The 18,788-nt window shown below is 53.7% G+C and overlaps 1 protein-coding gene across 1 annotated transcript in view; it reads right to left on the minus strand.

Annotated features, from left to right (window-relative positions):
• The window catches only part of Igsf21 (immunoglobin superfamily member 21), a 228,002-nt gene that overhangs the window by 21,477 nt on the left and 187,737 nt on the right, over positions 1–18,788 (minus strand). The window contains exon 4 of the mRNA XM_052175724.1: positions 17,005–17,123. Coding sequence (XP_052031684.1) covers positions 17,005–17,123 — 119 coding nt within the window. The remainder of the gene's footprint in view (positions 1–17,004; positions 17,124–18,788) is intronic.

The raw sequence follows: 18,788 nt of genomic DNA on the forward strand, positions 1-18,788 counted from the left end.
TCTTGGTCCTCAGAGTTGGCAGCAAGCCCCTTTGTCTGCTGAGCCATCTTACCCACCCTCCAGTGCTGTTTCTAGGCTATGTCTCAAAGCCACTGGTTCTCAATGTGAGTTCTCTGAACCAGTGCTGTCAACATCTCTCGGAGTCAGTCACCGGTGTAAGTCCTCCGGCCTCTTCCCTACCCTTCTATTGGTCTTTACCAATTCTTCTGGGCAACTCCAAAACAAGTTTAAATGTGCCAGCTTCTGCCCCGACCCAGACAAGCTTCGGCTGAACACAGAGGACTTTGTACATAACAGATGCTCAATAGTCAGTAGAAGAGGCTCTCCAGGGAGAGCAGGCTAGAGAGGACTAGAGAATACTAGCCTGGTCCTCCAAGCCTCTGCACACAGGACCAGGGCAGAACTCTCCAGGGCCTTCCCAACCCTCGTATTGGGTCTGGGACTGCTCACCCCAAAGCCCCACCTCCCACAACTTGGGCAACTTTCTAGCTCGCCTGGGCTGGCCACTTGTCAATAATCCAAGTTCTTAGGTTGGATTTAAAGCTGTCAGTCTCATTTGGTAAACCCTCCATTGGCCCTGGGGTTCTTTGGCCTGAGCATAGGTGGGTGGGTCTCTCCTGGGAGCCTTAGCTCTCCTCCCAAAACCCCCCATTCCCTCCCCCCACAGCTGTTGTGCTTTATAGAGAAAATGTGTCAAAGACCTGCCGTAGGTGCAGAGATAAAATCTATGGGGTGTGCTACAGATTTGCTTTATAGCATCAGGGCTGGCAGATTTGCGGGGGTGAGGGTGGGGGTGTTTTCAGTTTTCAGTACACCACAGAGGTACCTATTACATGCTTGGGCAGTTTAGCCCTCTGTGTGTCCGTGTACTCGAAGCCTCTGGAAGTCTGTGGAACCTTGGGAAGCCCTGCAAGGGGTGAGGCGTACTGAAGAGTCTCCCCCAATCCACTCTGTAGCCTCTCTCTGCCAGGGATCCTCAAGGATGGGGCCATTGGGCTCCAAGAAGTCCCTCTGGAACACCACTGTCCCTTTAGCTGAGCCATGTCCCTCTGGGAACACACAGAGCCTCTGTGCTGGTGGCTGAACACAGGACTCACCCCTGCCTCGATGCGCAGGCCTCACCCCTGCTTCTGTGCACAGGGCACAAGAACCCCAGATGGGAGACTGCAGTCTTGTCTGGGCAAGCGGTGTTCCTAGGCAGTGTGGCAAGGGATTATGGGACTGTCTCTGGGAGCAGCTGGAGGGGAGTAAGATGGAGCCGGATGGTTCCTGGCTTAGGGTTACATCTAGAGAACAAGCACAGTCAGGAGTATCCGCGTTCAGTGGAATTTTGGGTTTCGATTTTTTTCCAGGGCTAGGAGTCTTGGGGGTGACTCTCGACACTGGGGCACTACCAGGAGGTGAGGATGAGCATTCCACAGCCCATGGGCACTACACAGGCACACATGGACTCTGGGCACTCTGGATACTCGATGGGTACAGTGGGAATCAAAGGGCTGCAGTCTGTGGAGGCTTTGACTCTGATCTCTAGATGGCTTTCCCTGTCCTCGGTTTTCCCACTTAAACAGTGCCACAGCAGACAGTGGCCAGGGGTCCTGCACACACCAACCTATAGCAGTCAGTCTCAGCTGCCACCAGTTCAGCCCTCTGAGCCCCCAGTCTCCTGAAAAGCAGCTGAGTCAACCCTGCTCCTGACCCCGACACCTGCACCGTGCACCTGCACCCTGCATCTGTACTCACACCTGCACCCACACCCTCTATCTCACACCTGCACCTGTACTCACACCCACACTTCCACCCCACACCTGCATCCCACACCTGCATCCCACACCTGCACCCACACCTGCCCTCTGCACCTGTACTAACACCTATACTCACACCTGCACCCACACCTGCACCCACACCCTCCACCCCACACCTGCACCCTGCACCTATACTCACACCCACACTTCCACCCCACACCTGCGTCCCACACATGCACCCACACCTGCCCTCTGCACCTGTACTCACACCTGCACCCTGCACCTGTACTCACACTCACACTTCCACCCCACACCTACATCCCACACCTGCACCCACACCTGCCCTCTGCACCTGTACACACACCTGCACCCCCCACACCTCCACCCCACACCTGCACCCTACACCCAAGCTCAGAGCCTTCCTTCTGGGGCGGGGCAGATTTTCAGGAGGTGTTGTTGAGTCCATGCCTTTCCCATCCTAGGAGCATTTCAGGATTGATTTTTAAGTCAGAGGCAAATTAATCATCTGTTTGCCTTGCTTTTCATAATGTAGTTATCAGGAGGAGCTGCAGGGAAGGTATCTGGTGGGAGGGGCTCCCACATTTTCTCTTCCATAGTTCAGAATAGAGTTCAATCAGGACTGGGGATCTCAGTGGTTAAAGCAATTACCACACAAGCTTGAGGACTCCAGTTGGGGAGGGGGTGGTCCCTGGAATCCATGTAAATGCTGTGTGGGTGCGGTGTTTGCCTGTAATTCTAGCCTCAGAAGACAGACACAGGATCCTCAGAGCAAGCTGGCTGGCGAGACCTGTGGTATCAGTGAGCTCTGGGTTTGATTGAGCCTCCCTGCCTCGATGAACGAAGTGGAAGAGCATTTGAGCATGATTTCTGACATCAACTATGGGCCTCCATATGCACATGCACACACGTGCAAATATGCACACGCACATACGCGCACACTTGCGCACGCGTGGGCACATACACTGGAAAAGCACTGGAGCGTGATTGCACATTCCCAACTGCTTCCATTACTGACTCTCTCTGGGGTCCATGAAAGAGCTGAGTGAAACTTTATTCTAGAAGGTGCTCGACTGTGAGCCCCAGGATGAGGCCGCTTGCTGCGTGAAATTGGTCTCAGCTTCCCCTACGATCCACGGTGCTGGGATCACCTTTCCTCAGCTCACGCACTTCCTTCAGCGCCACGGCTGGCTCCCACACTGCCAGCCCCCCCACTGCTCCTTCCCCAGGCTTTCTCACTCATCAGAGGGCTACAGGAACACCAGAAGACCGAAAACCCAGTCTTCTGCTCTCTTTACAACCCCGGGCTGGAGGCACAGTGCAGCTCCGCGCCACATATCACAGGTAATTAAGGGTCCTGTCCCAGGGAGGGGAGTCTACCTTCTGCCAGAGACACTAAATCCTGCTCCGGGTGGTGTGGGGATAAAGCATTGCTGACCTAACACTTGTCAGGGTTTAGCGGTGCTCCTGCGGGCATGCTCGGGTGGGGATCTGGGGACAGAGCTATAGCACCTCTGCAAACACGCATGCTCCAGTGGCAAGATGCAGAGAAGGTCCAGAAGGTTGGAGGGACACGGAGGCTTGTAGCCACTTGGCTGCACAGTTCCAGGAGATGAGATGAGACAGGGTGGGCGTCTCTGTGAGAGGCCATATAGAAGCTTCTGGAACCGGGCTATGCAAGAAAACTCTGCCACTGACTCGCTGTGTGACCTTGGTCATGCTATATAATCTTTCTGGGCCTCAGTTTCCTTGACTAAAGTGGGGAAGATCTGTGTCGCAAGCATTATGTATTACCTCATTTAAAGAGTTTGGGGCTAAGTCTGCACTGATAACCACTCCCTCCTTGGCATGCCTTCTGCTCTCCCCTAGATGGCGCTCTGTAGAAAGACGAGGACTCATCCCCTCAGTGCAGTAGGTGCATAGCGGGTGCTTGTAGCTGTGCTTTGAATTAGAGGTGTGTGGACACATGAGCTGTTCTCTCCCCCTTGACTGAGGTCCCTGGGGAGGGGTGGGGAAGTCACAGGCTCTGTGGTTCCAGGGACCTTATCTGTCTGCCTGCTCATAATCATGGTGGAAGTAGCTAATGCAGTTTCCCAAACTGGGGTTTCCGTGGCTGTGTCTCCACCTGCACCTTAAGCCTAAGGTCTCTCTGAGGAAGACCGTTCTCCACAGGTCTCCTGTGGAGAAAGACCAACCTGCATCCCGAGGCTGACTGAGTGCAAACTTGGTGTTCCCTCTCAGGAACCAACTCTGCAAAATAGGGACCTGTTGACATCCAGGCTGCTGCCGTGCCAGCTGACAGTGTGCCTGGGAATCTCACGCTGCCCATGTTGGTGTCTGGTAAGGGCTACTTAGCGTCCGGTGGCCATCTGGTGGTCCTGCTGCTCCTGGCTGCTTCCCTCGAAAGGGGCTCAGGACTGGGTCTGTTCTGGGTGCGCAGTGGGCTGCTGTCAAGGGCACCCACCTCAACTTGGCAGAGCCGTGATCTAAGAGGGTGGATGGAGATTCCAGGAACCTGGGCGGGAGGCGGGCAGCGGGCTCAGACCTTTGGGGCTGAAGCTGGGAAGTGACCGTCCTTGCTAGTTCACTCCGAAGCGCTCCTCAGAGCTCACACCATCTGTCTGCCTGTCCACGCTGGCACTGGGCTGGTGGCTTGGGCAACTGGGAGGCTGTAGATGGGCGGGTGTGTGGAGGGGGACATCAGCCCTTTTCCTGACCCCCAGCTGCTTCCAGGTATTCAAGACGACAGCCCTGGGCTCTAGGCAACGTTCGCACCCAGCCTAGAGGGCCTCGGCCTGAGTCCTCTGGATAGCATTCCTTGTTCTGGTCCCTGTGGCAGCCCAGCGCAGCCCAGCGCAGCCCAGTCTCTACTTCAGGCCCTGCACTGCCTATCTAGCTGCCCACATTGAAAGATCTATCTGCTTGGCAGGAAGGGTACCTGGGCATTCCATCTCTGTCCCATATCTCCAACGCTGGGGACTCTGGATGAGGTTTTACGGCTGCCCTGGACCCTCTCAGATGACATTTCAACCTTGTGCTGAGTCTTGCCAGGCATCTCATGCTTGTCCCCTTGCTCCAGTTGGTCCCCATGCTGTCACAGAGTGGTCCCTCACCCCCGCACGCAATGCTCACTGCTCAGTCCTAGGGCTGGCTTGTGTGGTCTCTTTGAACCGAGCACTTCCTGTTCCGGCACGCTGAGTACTTCCTGTCTGCTCATGGGCCCCATGCCATCTGTGCCTTGTTGTAACCCCATGGGAGAGGAGACCCATTTCTAGGGATGAAAACCCACAAAAGATGAAGTAGCAGGGAGACTAGAAGGGGTGGGTCAGGGTGGGGTGCTGGCTCCACGCTCCCCCATCACTTGGCAGTCAACCTCCTGGGAGGGGACAGAGTGGCCTCCATCCTGCTGAGACATCCACCCCTGGCTGTTATCATTTCTTACAGCTGTCACCTGCGCCTTGACCCTGATTCTGATGCTGACAGGACAGGCAAGAGTGCTGGCCAGGGAGAGGGATGGAGAGGGAGGGAGAAACGTTGTCACCGTGCGCCTGGGGCACAGGGCTCTATTTGATAGTCACATGCCCATGCCCCAACAGCAGAGGCGGGGATGCTACTGTGACCTCACTTAGCAGACAGGAAGACCAGGACCCCGGGGGAAATGAAGCAACATCCCAGGTCATGCTCCACTGAGAGGTAGAGGGCACAGCAGGCTGAAATGGCGCTCTGTGAGTGAGCTCGGTGGCGAGGCAGGAGAATAGGAGGACAGAGGAAAAAGTTCTGAGATCAACATAGGAAATGCGGTAGAGAGACAACTCAATCCTCCCTCTACCAGGGCTGTGCTGCTCAGAAAGCCTGTGCTATATGAACTTGGAGAGGTGGGTAGTGAGTTAATGATCCATCGAAACCCCTGGGGACTGTATCTTGTCCCTTCCTCCCTTCTGGCTCTCTTGGAATCAGGCTACAGGTGTGGTGTGACACACCCCCACGCCCCTTTGTGTCGCCCCCTTAGGGACCCGCCTCTTTGCTCTCTGCACAGTTCTTTCTAAGGACACACCACCAGCACTCAGCTTCTGCCCTGCACACTCAGCTCCTATCTCCACGCCTCCACAGAGCGCCCGCCACCCTGGTGGCTTCCCACGAGTGACTTCAGTGGTTCTCAACCTTCCTAATGCTGCGACCCTTGAACACAGTTCCTCATGCTGGGGTGACCCCCAACCATAAAATTATTTTTGTTGCTACTTTGTAACTGTAAGTTTGCGATTGTTATGAATTGTAATGGAAATACCTGATACGCAGTATAGCTGATATGTGAACCCCGTGAAAGGCTTGCTCGACACCCAAAGGGATGGAGACCCACACACAATGTTGGAAGCTGCTGTTCTGCCCTATTCAGACTTGCATGTCTGGGCTCAGCTCCTCAGCCTGGTTTTCCCGTCTGTGAAACAGGAAAATAAGTAACAGACCTCACTTCTAGGGCTGCTACCCAGAATCTATCAGGTGCTAAACCATGCCTGGTGGCTAATAAATACTCAGTAGACAGCCTCGGGAATGGGTAAAAATTTTAGATTCAAAACACAAAGCCCTCCATGCCTCTCATCCACAAGGTGGGCTCCGTCCACACGGTGGATCTAATTTATCTGAGAGCAAGTCTCCAATGGGGATTGATTACCCAGGATCCTCCTTCTGTAACCCGGGGGACATGCAACGTTGGCTTGTCCCTAACCCAGGAGACAGGTCACAGGTCTGGCTTTGATGGCTTCTGGTTGACCCAAGGCTTCTGGTTGACCCAAGGCTTCTGAGGCAGGGGTGTAAGAGTTGGGGTTCATAGCTTGGCTTCCCAGCACATCTGGGTTCTGAGTTCTCCCCAGTTCTCTGCAGCTGTGGCCTGTTTACTGTAATTAGTGTGTGCCCAGCGGGTGACTCATCTCCTCAGGTTCCTAGACTGGGGCTGGAGCTGATCATTTTCCTCCCAGCAGGCGTCTTGGGGTGTATGGTCTCTGCAGCTGTGAGCCCTGCCTCTCAGCAGCCCCTGCCAGAAACCCCAGAGCAGTGTGGGGGGAGGGGGTGTTCCTACCCATGGGCGGGCTGTGCCCCTGGATTCCCAGCTCCCTCTCCCACCCCATCTGTGTCCTGAGCAAGTGCTGGCTTCTTGAGAGGTGTGGTGATTTGCACCAGAATGGCTCCCCTCGTCGCATATGGTTAAACACTTGGTCCTGAGTTGGTGGAACTGTTCAGGAAGGATTAAGGGGTGTGGTCTTGTTAGAGGAGGTGCGTCACATCACGGGAGGATGCCTTTGAGGTTTCAGAAGACTCACTGACATTCCCTGTGCAGCGTCTCTTTCTTTCTGCCTCAGGGTTGTTTCTTAAGACATGAGCTTCCAGCTACAACCTCAGAACCATGTCTGCCTGCCTGCGGCTGTGCCCCCAACCCCCACCATGATCATCATGGACTCACCCTCTGGAACTATGACCCCCAATTAGCTATTCCTTCTCTAAGTTGCCTTGGTCATGGTATTCTGTCACAGCAACAGAATACTATCCAAGATAAGAGGGAACTCTACAGATAACCCTTTTGGGAGCTTGCCTTTCTCAAGAGAAGAGCACTGGGGAGGATTCAATGGAAACCCGTCCTCTAGCCATCCTCAGGGAGGCAGAGTGTCCTCCACCCATCCTTAGGAACTCCTGGTTCCTTTCTTCTAGAAGCTTCCATCCACCAGGGCAAGCTTCTTTCCCTGGGGAAGCTGGAGTAATAGAAACCCAGTGCTCAAGGTCACACGGCTGCCGAGCGTGTCACAGATGTGTGTGAGGGCTGACACAGACCTGTGAGACAGAATGGGGAGTCCCAGAAGTGTGGGGGCGGGGCAGGGCAGCGCAGTGAGCAAGATGCTTTTTGGATAAGCATGAAGATCTGAATTTGGATCCTAGCACCCACATAAAAAGACAGTTGTGGGGGCAGGAGAGACAGCTCAGCAATTAGGAACATGCTGCACTCACAAAGGGCCTATGTTTAGGTTTGTGATGCCCATATCGGGTGGCACACAACTGCCTGTAACTGCAGCTCTTGGGGGATGAGGCGCCTCCTAGCTTCTGTGGGTACCTGCCTGCAGGCAATACACTTAAACTCATGCAGGGGACACACAGAGATTAATGAAATAAGTAAACTAAGAAACAAGCCAGGTGTGCGAGAAATATTTTATTCATTTATTTATTTTCTGTCAAAGATGGCTTGCGTGGCTCAGAGATTAATCGCACTGGCTGTTCTGCCAGAGGCCCCAAGTTCAATTCCCAGCACCCACACGGCAGCTCACAACTGCTATCTCCAGGGGTCTAACACTCTCCAAGAGATATATACATAGGTAAGCCACCAATGCACATGAATAAATAAATAAATAATAAATCTATTATTATAAAACGATGGACTTGCCCACCAAGAGACAGTACTCCAGCACCTGCATTTTGCCCAAGTCCTGGATAGTTCTGAGACCTGGCTCTGTCATATCTTCCCCTTCGTTCATCCGATGGCGAGGTGCAGCCCACAAATGGGGTGAGACCCAGTCGCTATCTGTGTAAGAATTGCACAGAGAATGTCCCACCCTAGTGCATGCTTGCCAGGCTGGGTGAGTTCATGGGATGGTGATGTGTTTATGAAAAGATAAAGATATATAAGAATATGTTCCATGGGGTGTGGTGAGGTGTGGGGGAAGGGGGTGCCCCGAGCAGGCCCATGCCGAGACATCCCTCCCCACTGAGGGACCAGATACACGATGGTATAGTATAGAATAGAGTTTATTCAGGGCATGGGAGGGGAGTTTAGAGGGTAGTAGAGGCAGAGAGAGGCAGGGAGAGGGAGGGAGTAGAGAAGTAGATGCTGGCCATGACTACGTGGAGAGAGGGGGGAAGGGGAGGGGAAGGGAAGAGCCCAAGGGGGCAAGAGGGAGGCAAGAAAGCAAGAGACAAGACAGAGAGGCAAGAGAGAGAGGAGGGGACGAGCAGCCCCGTTTATAGTGGGCCAGGCCTATCTGGCTGTTGCCAGGTAACTGTGGGGAGGAGCTTACCTGGCTGTTGCCAGGCAACTGTGGGGAGGAGCTTACCTGGCTGTTGCTAGGTAACTGTAGGGAGGAGCTTACTTGGCTGTTGCCAGGCAACTGTGGGGTGGAGTTTTGACAGAATGCTAACAGATGGATGACTTGCCACAGAAATTGCCAGGACACCTAGACTTCTCCCTCTCACCATCGTTACAATAACTCAGCATGCACTGTCTGCCCAATGAAGGAGCTAAAGTCATAAAAACTCTTAGAAGAAAAATATGCGGTAAATAGAGCCTAGCATTAGCCAAGGGCTCCCTGATGGAGGTCCTAATAACAGGGCAATAAGAAAGAAGCACGGAACCGGGCAGTGGTGGCGCACGCCTGTAATCCCAGCACTTGAGAGGCAGAGGCAGGAGAATTTCTGAGTTTGAGGCCAGCCTTTTCTACAGATTGAGTTTCAGGACAGCCAGGGCTACACAGAGAAACCCTGTCTCGAAAAAAACCAAAGGGGGGGGGGGATACAGAATCGAAGTCCTCTGTTCTTCTGAGGTCACCCTCCTGAAAGTGAGGCCTACAGGATGGGAGAAGGGTGTGTGGATCGGACGGCACATAAGGGACTTTGGAGATCAGGGACTCTTACAGCTAAACAGCACTGAAATAAAGCCTAGGAACTGGCCAGTCCCTAGGGAGATAGGACATGGCCAAGAGCCCCCTGAGAGGGGGGGAGGTTCACACCTGCGGGGAGATGCCACCTCCTCCTATCACCAGGATGGATGGGTAGACTAGAAAGACCCCTGGCTTTTAATAACAAGTGCTGGCGACAATTTGGGTTCCTCAGAGGCTGCTGGGAAGCATGAGATAGGCGTGTGTTGAAGTCTCACATAATCCCAGTGCTGTGGTGGGGGGGGGGGGGGAGGCAGGGGGGACGGGGGATGGGGCTGAGGCAGTAGGATTGCTGTGAGTGAAGGGTAACCTGACTACAGAGGGAAACCTTGTCTCAAAACACTAACCCAAGTTGAAACTATAACAAGATGCTCCGCCCAAATCCTCCCCCCACCCCAAACCAGCACCGCATCTGTGAAAGCCTCCTGCTATTTCCTTAAAAGGCCGGCATGATTCATGAACGCCACAAGGTGGGGTCAACCGGAAGCGCTCCACAGACAAAAGATCCATGATGAAGCGAAACCCGTACAGTGGGATACAACTTAATACTAACGGAAGAACGAAGTGTTGACACGTGAGACGCCATGTATGAAGTGTGAGAACGTTAACGACAGCAGCTGGTCACCAAAGATCTGTACATTTTGTAGGATCCTGGTTGCCTGAAACACCCACGGTAAGAACAGCCAGGGGGGTGGTGACTGTATGGTCAGGGCCACGAGGCTTCTTTGGGGGAAAGTGACGGGAACATTCTAGAACTGGCTACAGCGGTGGCTTCTGGGTCCTGTGTGTAAATGGGACACGTTGAATGAATGTCAGGGTGTGAGGTATCACTCGATAGAACCGCTGAATGAAACGGTAAGGTTGGGGGTTGGGGGTGGGAATGAACACCAGACACAAGAAAAGCTGTGTAGAACATGTTGGAAAACAGGCGACAATGTGCGGGTGTCACATGCTAGCGCTGCTCTTTGGGGCTCCAGGTGGAAGGCATCAAAGTTCACTCTGCCTTTGTCAGGGTCAGGGATGGGGGATTCCTGAGAGGAAGCTTGCTCACTCTCAGTCATGTAGCCCAGGCTGGTCCCAAGCTCCAACGTAGCTCAGGATAATCTTGAAATCCTCATGCTTCTGAGTGCGGGGAGTACGGCGGGCACCATCAGGACCAGTTTACGAGGGGATGATGGGTCTTCGTGCTTCACCCTTGCTAGGTTCTATCCAATGAACAAACTCCCCAGGCGGATGTCTTCGCACTACCAGGACCTGCCTGTCTGGGTTCCTACTGCTTGGTAAGCTGCCTTCAGAGTGGGTGCTGTGGTAGTTTGCATAGGAATGCCCCCGCCCCCAGGTCTCATATATTTATTTGAGTTCTTGGTCACCAGGGAGTGGCACTATTTGAAAGGGCTAGGAGGTGTGATCTTATTAGAGGAAGAATGCCACTGGGGGTGGGCTTTGAGGTTTCCAAAGCCCACACCAGACCCAGTGACTCTCTCTCTCTCTCTCTCTCTCTCTCTCTCTGTCTCTCTCTCTCTCTCTCTCTCTCTCTCTCTCTCTCTCTCTCTCTCTCATGCCTACAGATCCAGGTATAGAATTTCCAGTTACGCCTCCAGTGTCTGTCTGTGCGCTGCTTTGCTTCCTGCTGTGATGATAATGGACTAAACCTCTGAACTGTAAGCCAGCCACAGTTCAATGCCTTGTTTTTCTCAGAGTTGCCAGTGGTCATGGTGTCTCTTCACAGCCATATTAGGACTAAGACTAATTGTAGTGGCCTAGGATAAGTCTTTGCCCCACCCCCACTCCCTCTTTTCTGGCTAGGGAAACCAGACAAGCAACACCACCTTGCTGCTTCCCTCTCCATTAAAGGGGAAGAGGCGGGAATTACTTATTTGAGCACCTGAGTGACCTCAAGAGAACACGTGAACAGTCCAAGCCTGGTGTGTTAACCACACAACGATGGGTGACCGACCATGTCGCTGGGAACACAGAGCTGTGGTATCCCAATTCCAGACTCCTCCCTCCTCTCTCCTTTACTGTCGTGGCTTGACATTGTTTCCCCAAACATGCAGTGAGTCCTAAGCCCTAGTCCCCAGGGGGTGTGACCTTATGCGTGTAATTAGACCTAAGATGATAGCACACTAAATCAGGGAGAGTTTTAAGCTAATGACCTGCGTCCTCAGAAGACACAGGTCAGCAGGTAGGGAGCAGACTGGGCTGTGGCTCTGTCAGGAGAACGTTTGCTCAGCACGCACAAAGGCCTGGATCGGATCCCCAGAGTTATATAAACCTGATGTGACGATGCTTGTCTGTAAACCCAGCCATCTGGAGGTAGACACAGGAATATCCCAAGTTGAAGGTCACCCTTGGCTCCAAGACATGGAGTTTCATGAGACTCCATCACCAAGTAAAATAAAAATAAATCAGAAAGAAAGAAAAGTAGACGGGCCTCCTGGAAAGCAATAGAATATGATGCAGAGACCAACTTGCATGACAGAGGTATGAGTCACGGGATGGAGTGGGGAAGGCGGTGACAGTCACCAGCCGCCTGTCTCTATGGCCACCACCTGGCAGTTCACCGTCACAAGCTCCAGGCAAGCCTGGGGAACGAACACACATTGAAGGTTCAGTTTCCATGTGGGCACCTCAACCTGTGCCATCTCTGTGCCATGCCTGTTGGAGGGCAGGTCACCGAGGTGAGGACTCTGTCTTGCTCTCTGCTGGACTCTCGGCTTAGGGTGGGGTTGGGGGTAAGGATGCTAAGTAAGGAACTCCTCAGTGGCCATTGTACTGTCTGTCTCCAAATGCCACCTTCTCCAAAGGGGCCCTGCCCCAAGTGACCCCCACCTTTCTGCTGGTTCCGGACCACTTTTGGGCACACCGTAGGACTGTGGCACAGAGGATCAGAGCCCACTTTCCGGTCTGCACCTGAAGGACATGGCATGTCTGTCTGTCTTGTTCCAGTGCACAGGGTGATACCCGGAATGTGCCACAGGCACGTCCATTCTTTTGACCTTGAGATACGATGTCATCTATAAACATCATAGCATTCCAGGTAAGTTCCAGATTATGTTGAGTGGCTCCCATAACGACCCAGGACCACACACACATACTGTCTGTCAGATGAGGGCTGGACATGCTTGCTAGCTCTTTATTTGCCAGATGAAGACTGGATGAAGAGGGACCCCAGGACTACAGAATCTTTTTCTGATCTATTGTTCTGGGCTCAGCTGGTAGAGTCTTGTACAGCCCTGTGTTCAGTCGGCACCTCTGAAAACCAGGCATCATACAGCCTGTAAATTCCAGCACTTGGGAGACAGAGTCAGGAAGCATAAAAGCTCCAGAGGCTGGAGAGACAGCTCAGTGGTTAAGAGCACTGGCTGCTGTTGCAGAAGACCCAGGTTCAATTCCCAGCACCCACACAACCGCTAGCAACCATCTGTAACTCCAGTTGTAGGAAATCTGATGTTCTCTTCTGGCTTCTGAAGACATTGTGTCTTTATGTAAGTGATGCACAGACACATGTGCAGACAAAACATTCATACACATAGAATAAAAATAGGTAAATACTTTTTAAAAAAATTCAGGTCATGGCTGGCTATACAATGAGTTTGAGGCTAGCCTGGGCTACATGAGACCCTGTCTTAAAAAAAAAAGACATTATTATTAACTAATTTTAATAAATAATAAAAAAATTATTTTAATTTTTTACTGGAAAGAAGTTAAAAGGTGTATTCCACCTGTGTCACAGTAGATACTAACTTAACTAGAGTTTGTCACCTGGTCTGCAGGATGCCAAGTTTGGTGTTCTGTTAGGAGGGGCTGAGGGGGGAAGGGTTGTTCTAGGCAGCGGTTGGAGAGGAGGAAATGGATCGAAGACAATGCAGATGCTTCCTCTCCCTCCCCAGAACCCTTCGTCCGTGCCCAGGTACCACAGTCCTACCTGACTATAGGAGAGTCCAGCACCAGATGCTCCAGCCTGGGCTCTGGGTAAGGCCTCTGGCCTACACCTCAGTGTAGTGGGTGTTTGGGTTTCAAACAACCTGTGTCAAAGGTAGGGATGATTTCTTGAAAGCCTGGGGGTAGTTAGGGCTGCAAGCTGTGGGCAAGATAATCCATACATAGGCCCTCCTAGCCCCAGACGCTGCCCCTCACGTGGCAGGTCTCTTAACTCTCTGGGCCTCTGTCCCTTGCTCTGTTAAACAAGGACAGCTGTTGGTAAGAGCCCTTGTAGAGATGCGTGATCAGCCTTGGTGTGTGCGCTGAGCTGGTACCGACAGGATGCCGTGACCTGTGGCGGAGGTGCTGCCCCTGGCCACTCAGGAGGAAGACTTCAGCTCTGTCAGGGGCGAGGAAGCCCAGGTCTCATTATGCTTAATTGCTTGTAACGCAAGCCCCTTAACACGCTCACCCCCGTGACCCACGCCTCCGGGAAGCAGCTTCGCCATCCTCCCGTGACTGTGCAGAACACATTCCCGGAGCCCAGCACACGGCTCTCAGATTGGCCCCCGACTTGTCGGCAGCTTGGGTAGAAGCATTTTAATGGCTGTGTGCGGCACGCACCCTGAGTGTCGCTCATGGGCCTCCGGAATGTCTTTCCCACCACACGGCGGGATGCGAAAGGCGTGAAATTGCAGCCACTCTCTGCTCCATCTCCACCCAGAGGCCTCTGGGAGCAGCTGTGAGGGACTGACGGTGTGCAGCGGCTTTGAGGGAGGTGGTCTGGGCCCTGGACGCTACGCACCCCACTATGCCAGAGGCTCTCCGTACTCCCAGATCCAGGGTCCTGTCCTGCCTTGTTGTTAGCTGACACACACTCATGATGCAAAGGGGACCCAGGCATGGAGCAGCCTCGACTCGCTTGGAGGGTCTCTGAGATGCTGAGAAAGAAGCTGAGATATTTGAAGAAAGTCGTGGAGTTAGGGGCAAGTGTAATTTAGAAAACCTCTCGGGGCTGGGGGATGGCTCAGGGATTAAAGAGCTTGTGGTGTAAATGTGAGAACTGGAGTTCGAATCCCCCTTCCCCAGGTCCATGTTAACTGGTGGGTAGGTGTGGTGGCCCTCCTGGAATTCCCGAGACCGAGCTGGATAGACAGGCTGGTCATATCAGCAAGCTCTGGGCTCGATTGAGAGGCCTTGCCGCCATGAAAGAACGACTGGGGATTATTCTCAGTATTAACCTTGGTATCCTAGTGCAGGTGCCCACGCACATGTACTCAGACATACATGTGTGCACTCACATGCAAGTATATGCATAATTACTGGGAAAATGGGTAACTAAAACTAAAACCTCTTTGAGCCAGATAGATGGCTCTGTGGTTAAGGGAACCCACCGTGCAAACAGGAGGCCTGGAGTTGAGATCCCAGCACCCCTGTAAAAGCTGGATCTGCCCTCTCAGAAGAGAGGGACCTGCTGGCGCTTCCTGGCTGCCAGTCTAGCTGAAAAACTAGAGATTTCCGGTTCATGGCAAGACCCTGTCACTGGGCAGAGATGGACGGAGGACACCTGATACCTCCCTCTGGACTCTATACGCACAAGGCCAAGGACACACAACACACATGTGCTCAATAGCACATGTGCCATGACATCATTGAACCCTCCCAGATTTTGATTGACAGTTGCTCAGTCACTGGTGCCAACCACAAGGAAAGGACGGGACGCTGCCATGGCGACATGGTGGGTAGGTGACACAAAATGTCCTCGGAGGGGAGACTGCCACAGCTGGCACGGCATGTGGGTGGCTGCCACCTTCCTCAAGGCTGCAGTAGATCCTGGTTCCCGGGCAAGGCAAGTGGACATCAGAGTCGACGACGGGTGGACTCTAAAGAGGAGGCTGGGAAGTCAAATGGGCAGAGCACCCTCATTGCCTACGCCACTCCCAGAAGCACCCCAGCCTTCCAGAGCCTTCATTCCTCAGATGACTCAAGGTTCTGGAGAGCCACAAGCACTGGTCAAACAGAGAGGCGGCTACAAAACGTACCTCACCAGGCCAGGCGTGTGGCTCAGTGGGTAGAGTACTAGCCTTGTGTGCGTCAAGCCCTGGGTTCAATTTCCACTACCTCATAAACCGAGCATGGCGGCACACACCTGTAATCCCAGCACTTGGGAGGTAGAAGCAGGAGGATTGTAAATTTAAGGTCACTATTGGCTAGGTAGAGTTGGAGGTCAGCCTGAGATACATGGGATCCTGTCTGAAAATCCAAAACGAACAGAAATAAACAGGGGTCAGGATACTGCGCATGCGCTTACTGCTTCATCTGCGCATGCGTCTTATGCCTGGCTCACCTCACCTGACATCTTACTGCTTCATCTGCGCATGCGTCTTATGCCCGGCTGGCCTGCCTCACAATCTATATGGCAAACTCACGAAGGACAGGAACTTCATTCTGTTCGAAGTTTGGACCCAGAGGTGCCCTAGATACTCCACAAACATTTGATGAGTAATTATTGGGGCCTGGATCTCTCTTTGGCCTGGGAGACCCTGGATGGTGTTGGCTGAGCTGCATTTCTTCCCTGGGGTGGCCATTGCGGGGCTGAGCACTGGGCATGCTCTGTCAGAGGAGTCGGCCAGTCTGCCCCGCGATGCCGTCTCCTCCCCAAGCTACCGTGATGGAATCAATGTTACTCCCGATGTCTGCAACCTTTGGAGGTTTTCAATTTCCCCAGATCGAGGACTTTCCGCGGGGCCTTTGTGCTCTCATCGATTGCCGGAGTATAGCAGGCTTTGTTGCCCTGACAAATATTATTTGATAGGAAAAACAGAGACGAGGAGGCTGGGTCAAGGCCAAACCCAAGCATTCCTCCTGAGGAGTGGCAACAGAATGTCGCAAGAGCATCGGGCTTGTGGAACTTCCCCGGGACTACTCAAAGAAAGGCCTCTGCATCTCCAGCAGGGAAACTGAGTCTGGGTGAGCGTCGATTCAGCCAATGATGCATCAACTGGACGGATACTCGTATTGCTATCCCATTTCACGGATACATAAACAGAGGTGTAGAGCCAGAGTGAGAACCCAGGAGGCCCTCACACTGAGCTCAGAAAGTTCTCTAACTTCCTGAACTTTCAATACTCCAGGAAAGGCCCCGGGAGGAAAATGGAGCCCCTGGAGTGTGTCACTGCGCTAGGTCCCATCCCTGGAGGCTGCGGCAGTCAGCCCCAGAAGAGGATTCTCACAGCATGACACGTGCTCCTTGGGGCTTCTCCTGATCCAGCCGTGGCCTCAGCCTGCGGAGAGCCACTGTGGTAGCCGCAAGCTCAGAGTCTCCATGTCACAAGGCCACCAGTCCTGGGTGGCTCTAGAGACTGACATCCCTCGCCAACCTTCTGTGCAAAAGCTCAGGGCTGTGGTAGCCGGCTGTCCCTGGACACCAGTCATTCTTCCACGGGGGAGGCCCCTGGGGCCAGGTTCCACAAGCACAGCTTGCCACAGTCCGGCCTTTTCCACCTCCCAGGCAAGGGTAGGTGATGGTTCCGTACATCTACCACAGGGATTTAACAAGCAGTCTCAGGACAGCCTACTGCGAGGACACGAACACACCCACATCCCTCCTTCCGGGGATACTGACTCACCCATGACATTGAGGAAGATGTTGCCCGAGGCGAGGACCACCTTCTCCCTCGTGGCTCGGTCGTAGATACCCACGTGACACTCATAGGGACCATTGTCTGAGATCCGGACCTCGGGCAGCCTGCAGAGAAGCGGATGAAGGGGTGAGGCTGTGTGGGACTGTGAGAGACGGTCTGTGTTCTGGCTGAGCGAGGCTTAGCTTCCAGAGACCCCCGTAGATTAATTCTACAAGGGACGGACCCGTTGGCCATGCACCCAGACACTAGGCTTCTGACAGGAGGCCCTCAACCTCCATAATCCTGTGGCCATCAGGCACGTAATGCCCCAAGCCCCTGAACTCCACCCCCACAGTCACCTGGCAACAGCCAGGTAGGTCCCGCCCACTATAAAAGGGGGTGCTTGCCCCCGCCTCTCTCTTCTCTTACTCTCTTGTTCTTTCTCTTATCGTCGGCTTGCTCCTCCCCCCCCTCCCCATTCTCTTTCTCCTTTTCTCTGCGTGGCCATGGCCAGCCTCTACTCCTCTACCTTCTCCCTCTCTCTAATTCCCTACAATAAACTCTCGAAAACCACGGACTGCATCTTGTCCTCTAGACCCGCTGTGCTGGAGCAATGTAGCAGGCTTCCCTCCAACCAGCCGCGCCTACCCTCCCGCGGAAACCTCACAGCGGTCCAGCCAGGGTCACCCACTGAGCCAAGATGCCAGTAGCCGCCAGACCAGACCAAGGACTCCCGCCCTTGTGGGATCCGGCCAGCGTCTCCCCTACCCCCTGCCCTTTTCCCTTCGGCCTCGGGCCAAAACCCCCAGGGTCCCCCACCCAGTTCTCAGCTCTTCCGTGACATCCAGCAGTGTCTGGGGTGTCTAAGACTGAGAGCCCAGAGACTGTGCCTTCCCCATCCCCGCAGACTGGGGTCTCTTGGCTTCTCACAGCCAGATGCCCAACCCGGCTGTGTGGGGGGCATGCAGTCCAACTCCTCAAGTCTTCCCACCCATGTCCCGAGCTCTGGCAGGACACGGGTCACCACCCCTCCCTGTCCCCACCCCTCCCTGTCCCCACAAGGCTGGTATTACGGGGCTGAGTAGGCATCGTGCCAGGAGGGCAAACTCCAGTACAAACCCATCCAAGCTCCGCTCATCCACTCTGCAAAGACATTGCACACCTGTGGTCTAGACTGGGAGGAAGGAAGGACGGTGTTTGTCCATCACCTGCTGTATGCAGGCCCTGGGCCTGGTGCTGCAGCTCGGGAGGGGTGCGGGCAGTGTGTATATGTTCAGCCGGAGGCGAATCTGTGCCCAGAAGCAGCATCTCAACTGCCGGGCTGGTCATGTGGGGGATGCAGGTTTAGCTGCCACCAGCGTGAGCCCTGGCCCTGACTCATTCCTCATAACCACCAATGCCTCATCTACTGTTCTATTGCTGTGAAGAGAAACCACGACCAAGGCAACTTATAGAGGAGAGCATTCAAATGGGAGCTTGCTTACAGTTTCAGAGAGTTAGTCTGTGACTGTCATGAAGCTGGAGCAGAAGCTGGGAGACGCTCATACCCTGACCTGAAGTCAGAAGGCAGGGACAGAGGGAGAGCAAGAGCGAGTGAGAGACGAGAGAGAGAGAGAGAGAGAGAGAGAGAGAGAGAGAGAGAGAGAGAGAGAGAGAGAGAGAGGGATGGGGTCTGGCATGGGCTTTTGAAACCTCAAAGCCTAATCCTAGTGACACATCTTTTCCAACCAGGTCACACCTCCCAATCATTCCCAAATAGTTCCACCAACTGGGGACCGAGCATTGAAATG

This window comes from Apodemus sylvaticus, chromosome 3, assembly GCF_947179515.1.
Source record: "Apodemus sylvaticus chromosome 3, mApoSyl1.1, whole genome shotgun sequence".
Classification (NCBI taxonomy): domain Eukaryota; kingdom Metazoa; phylum Chordata; class Mammalia; order Rodentia; family Muridae; genus Apodemus; species Apodemus sylvaticus.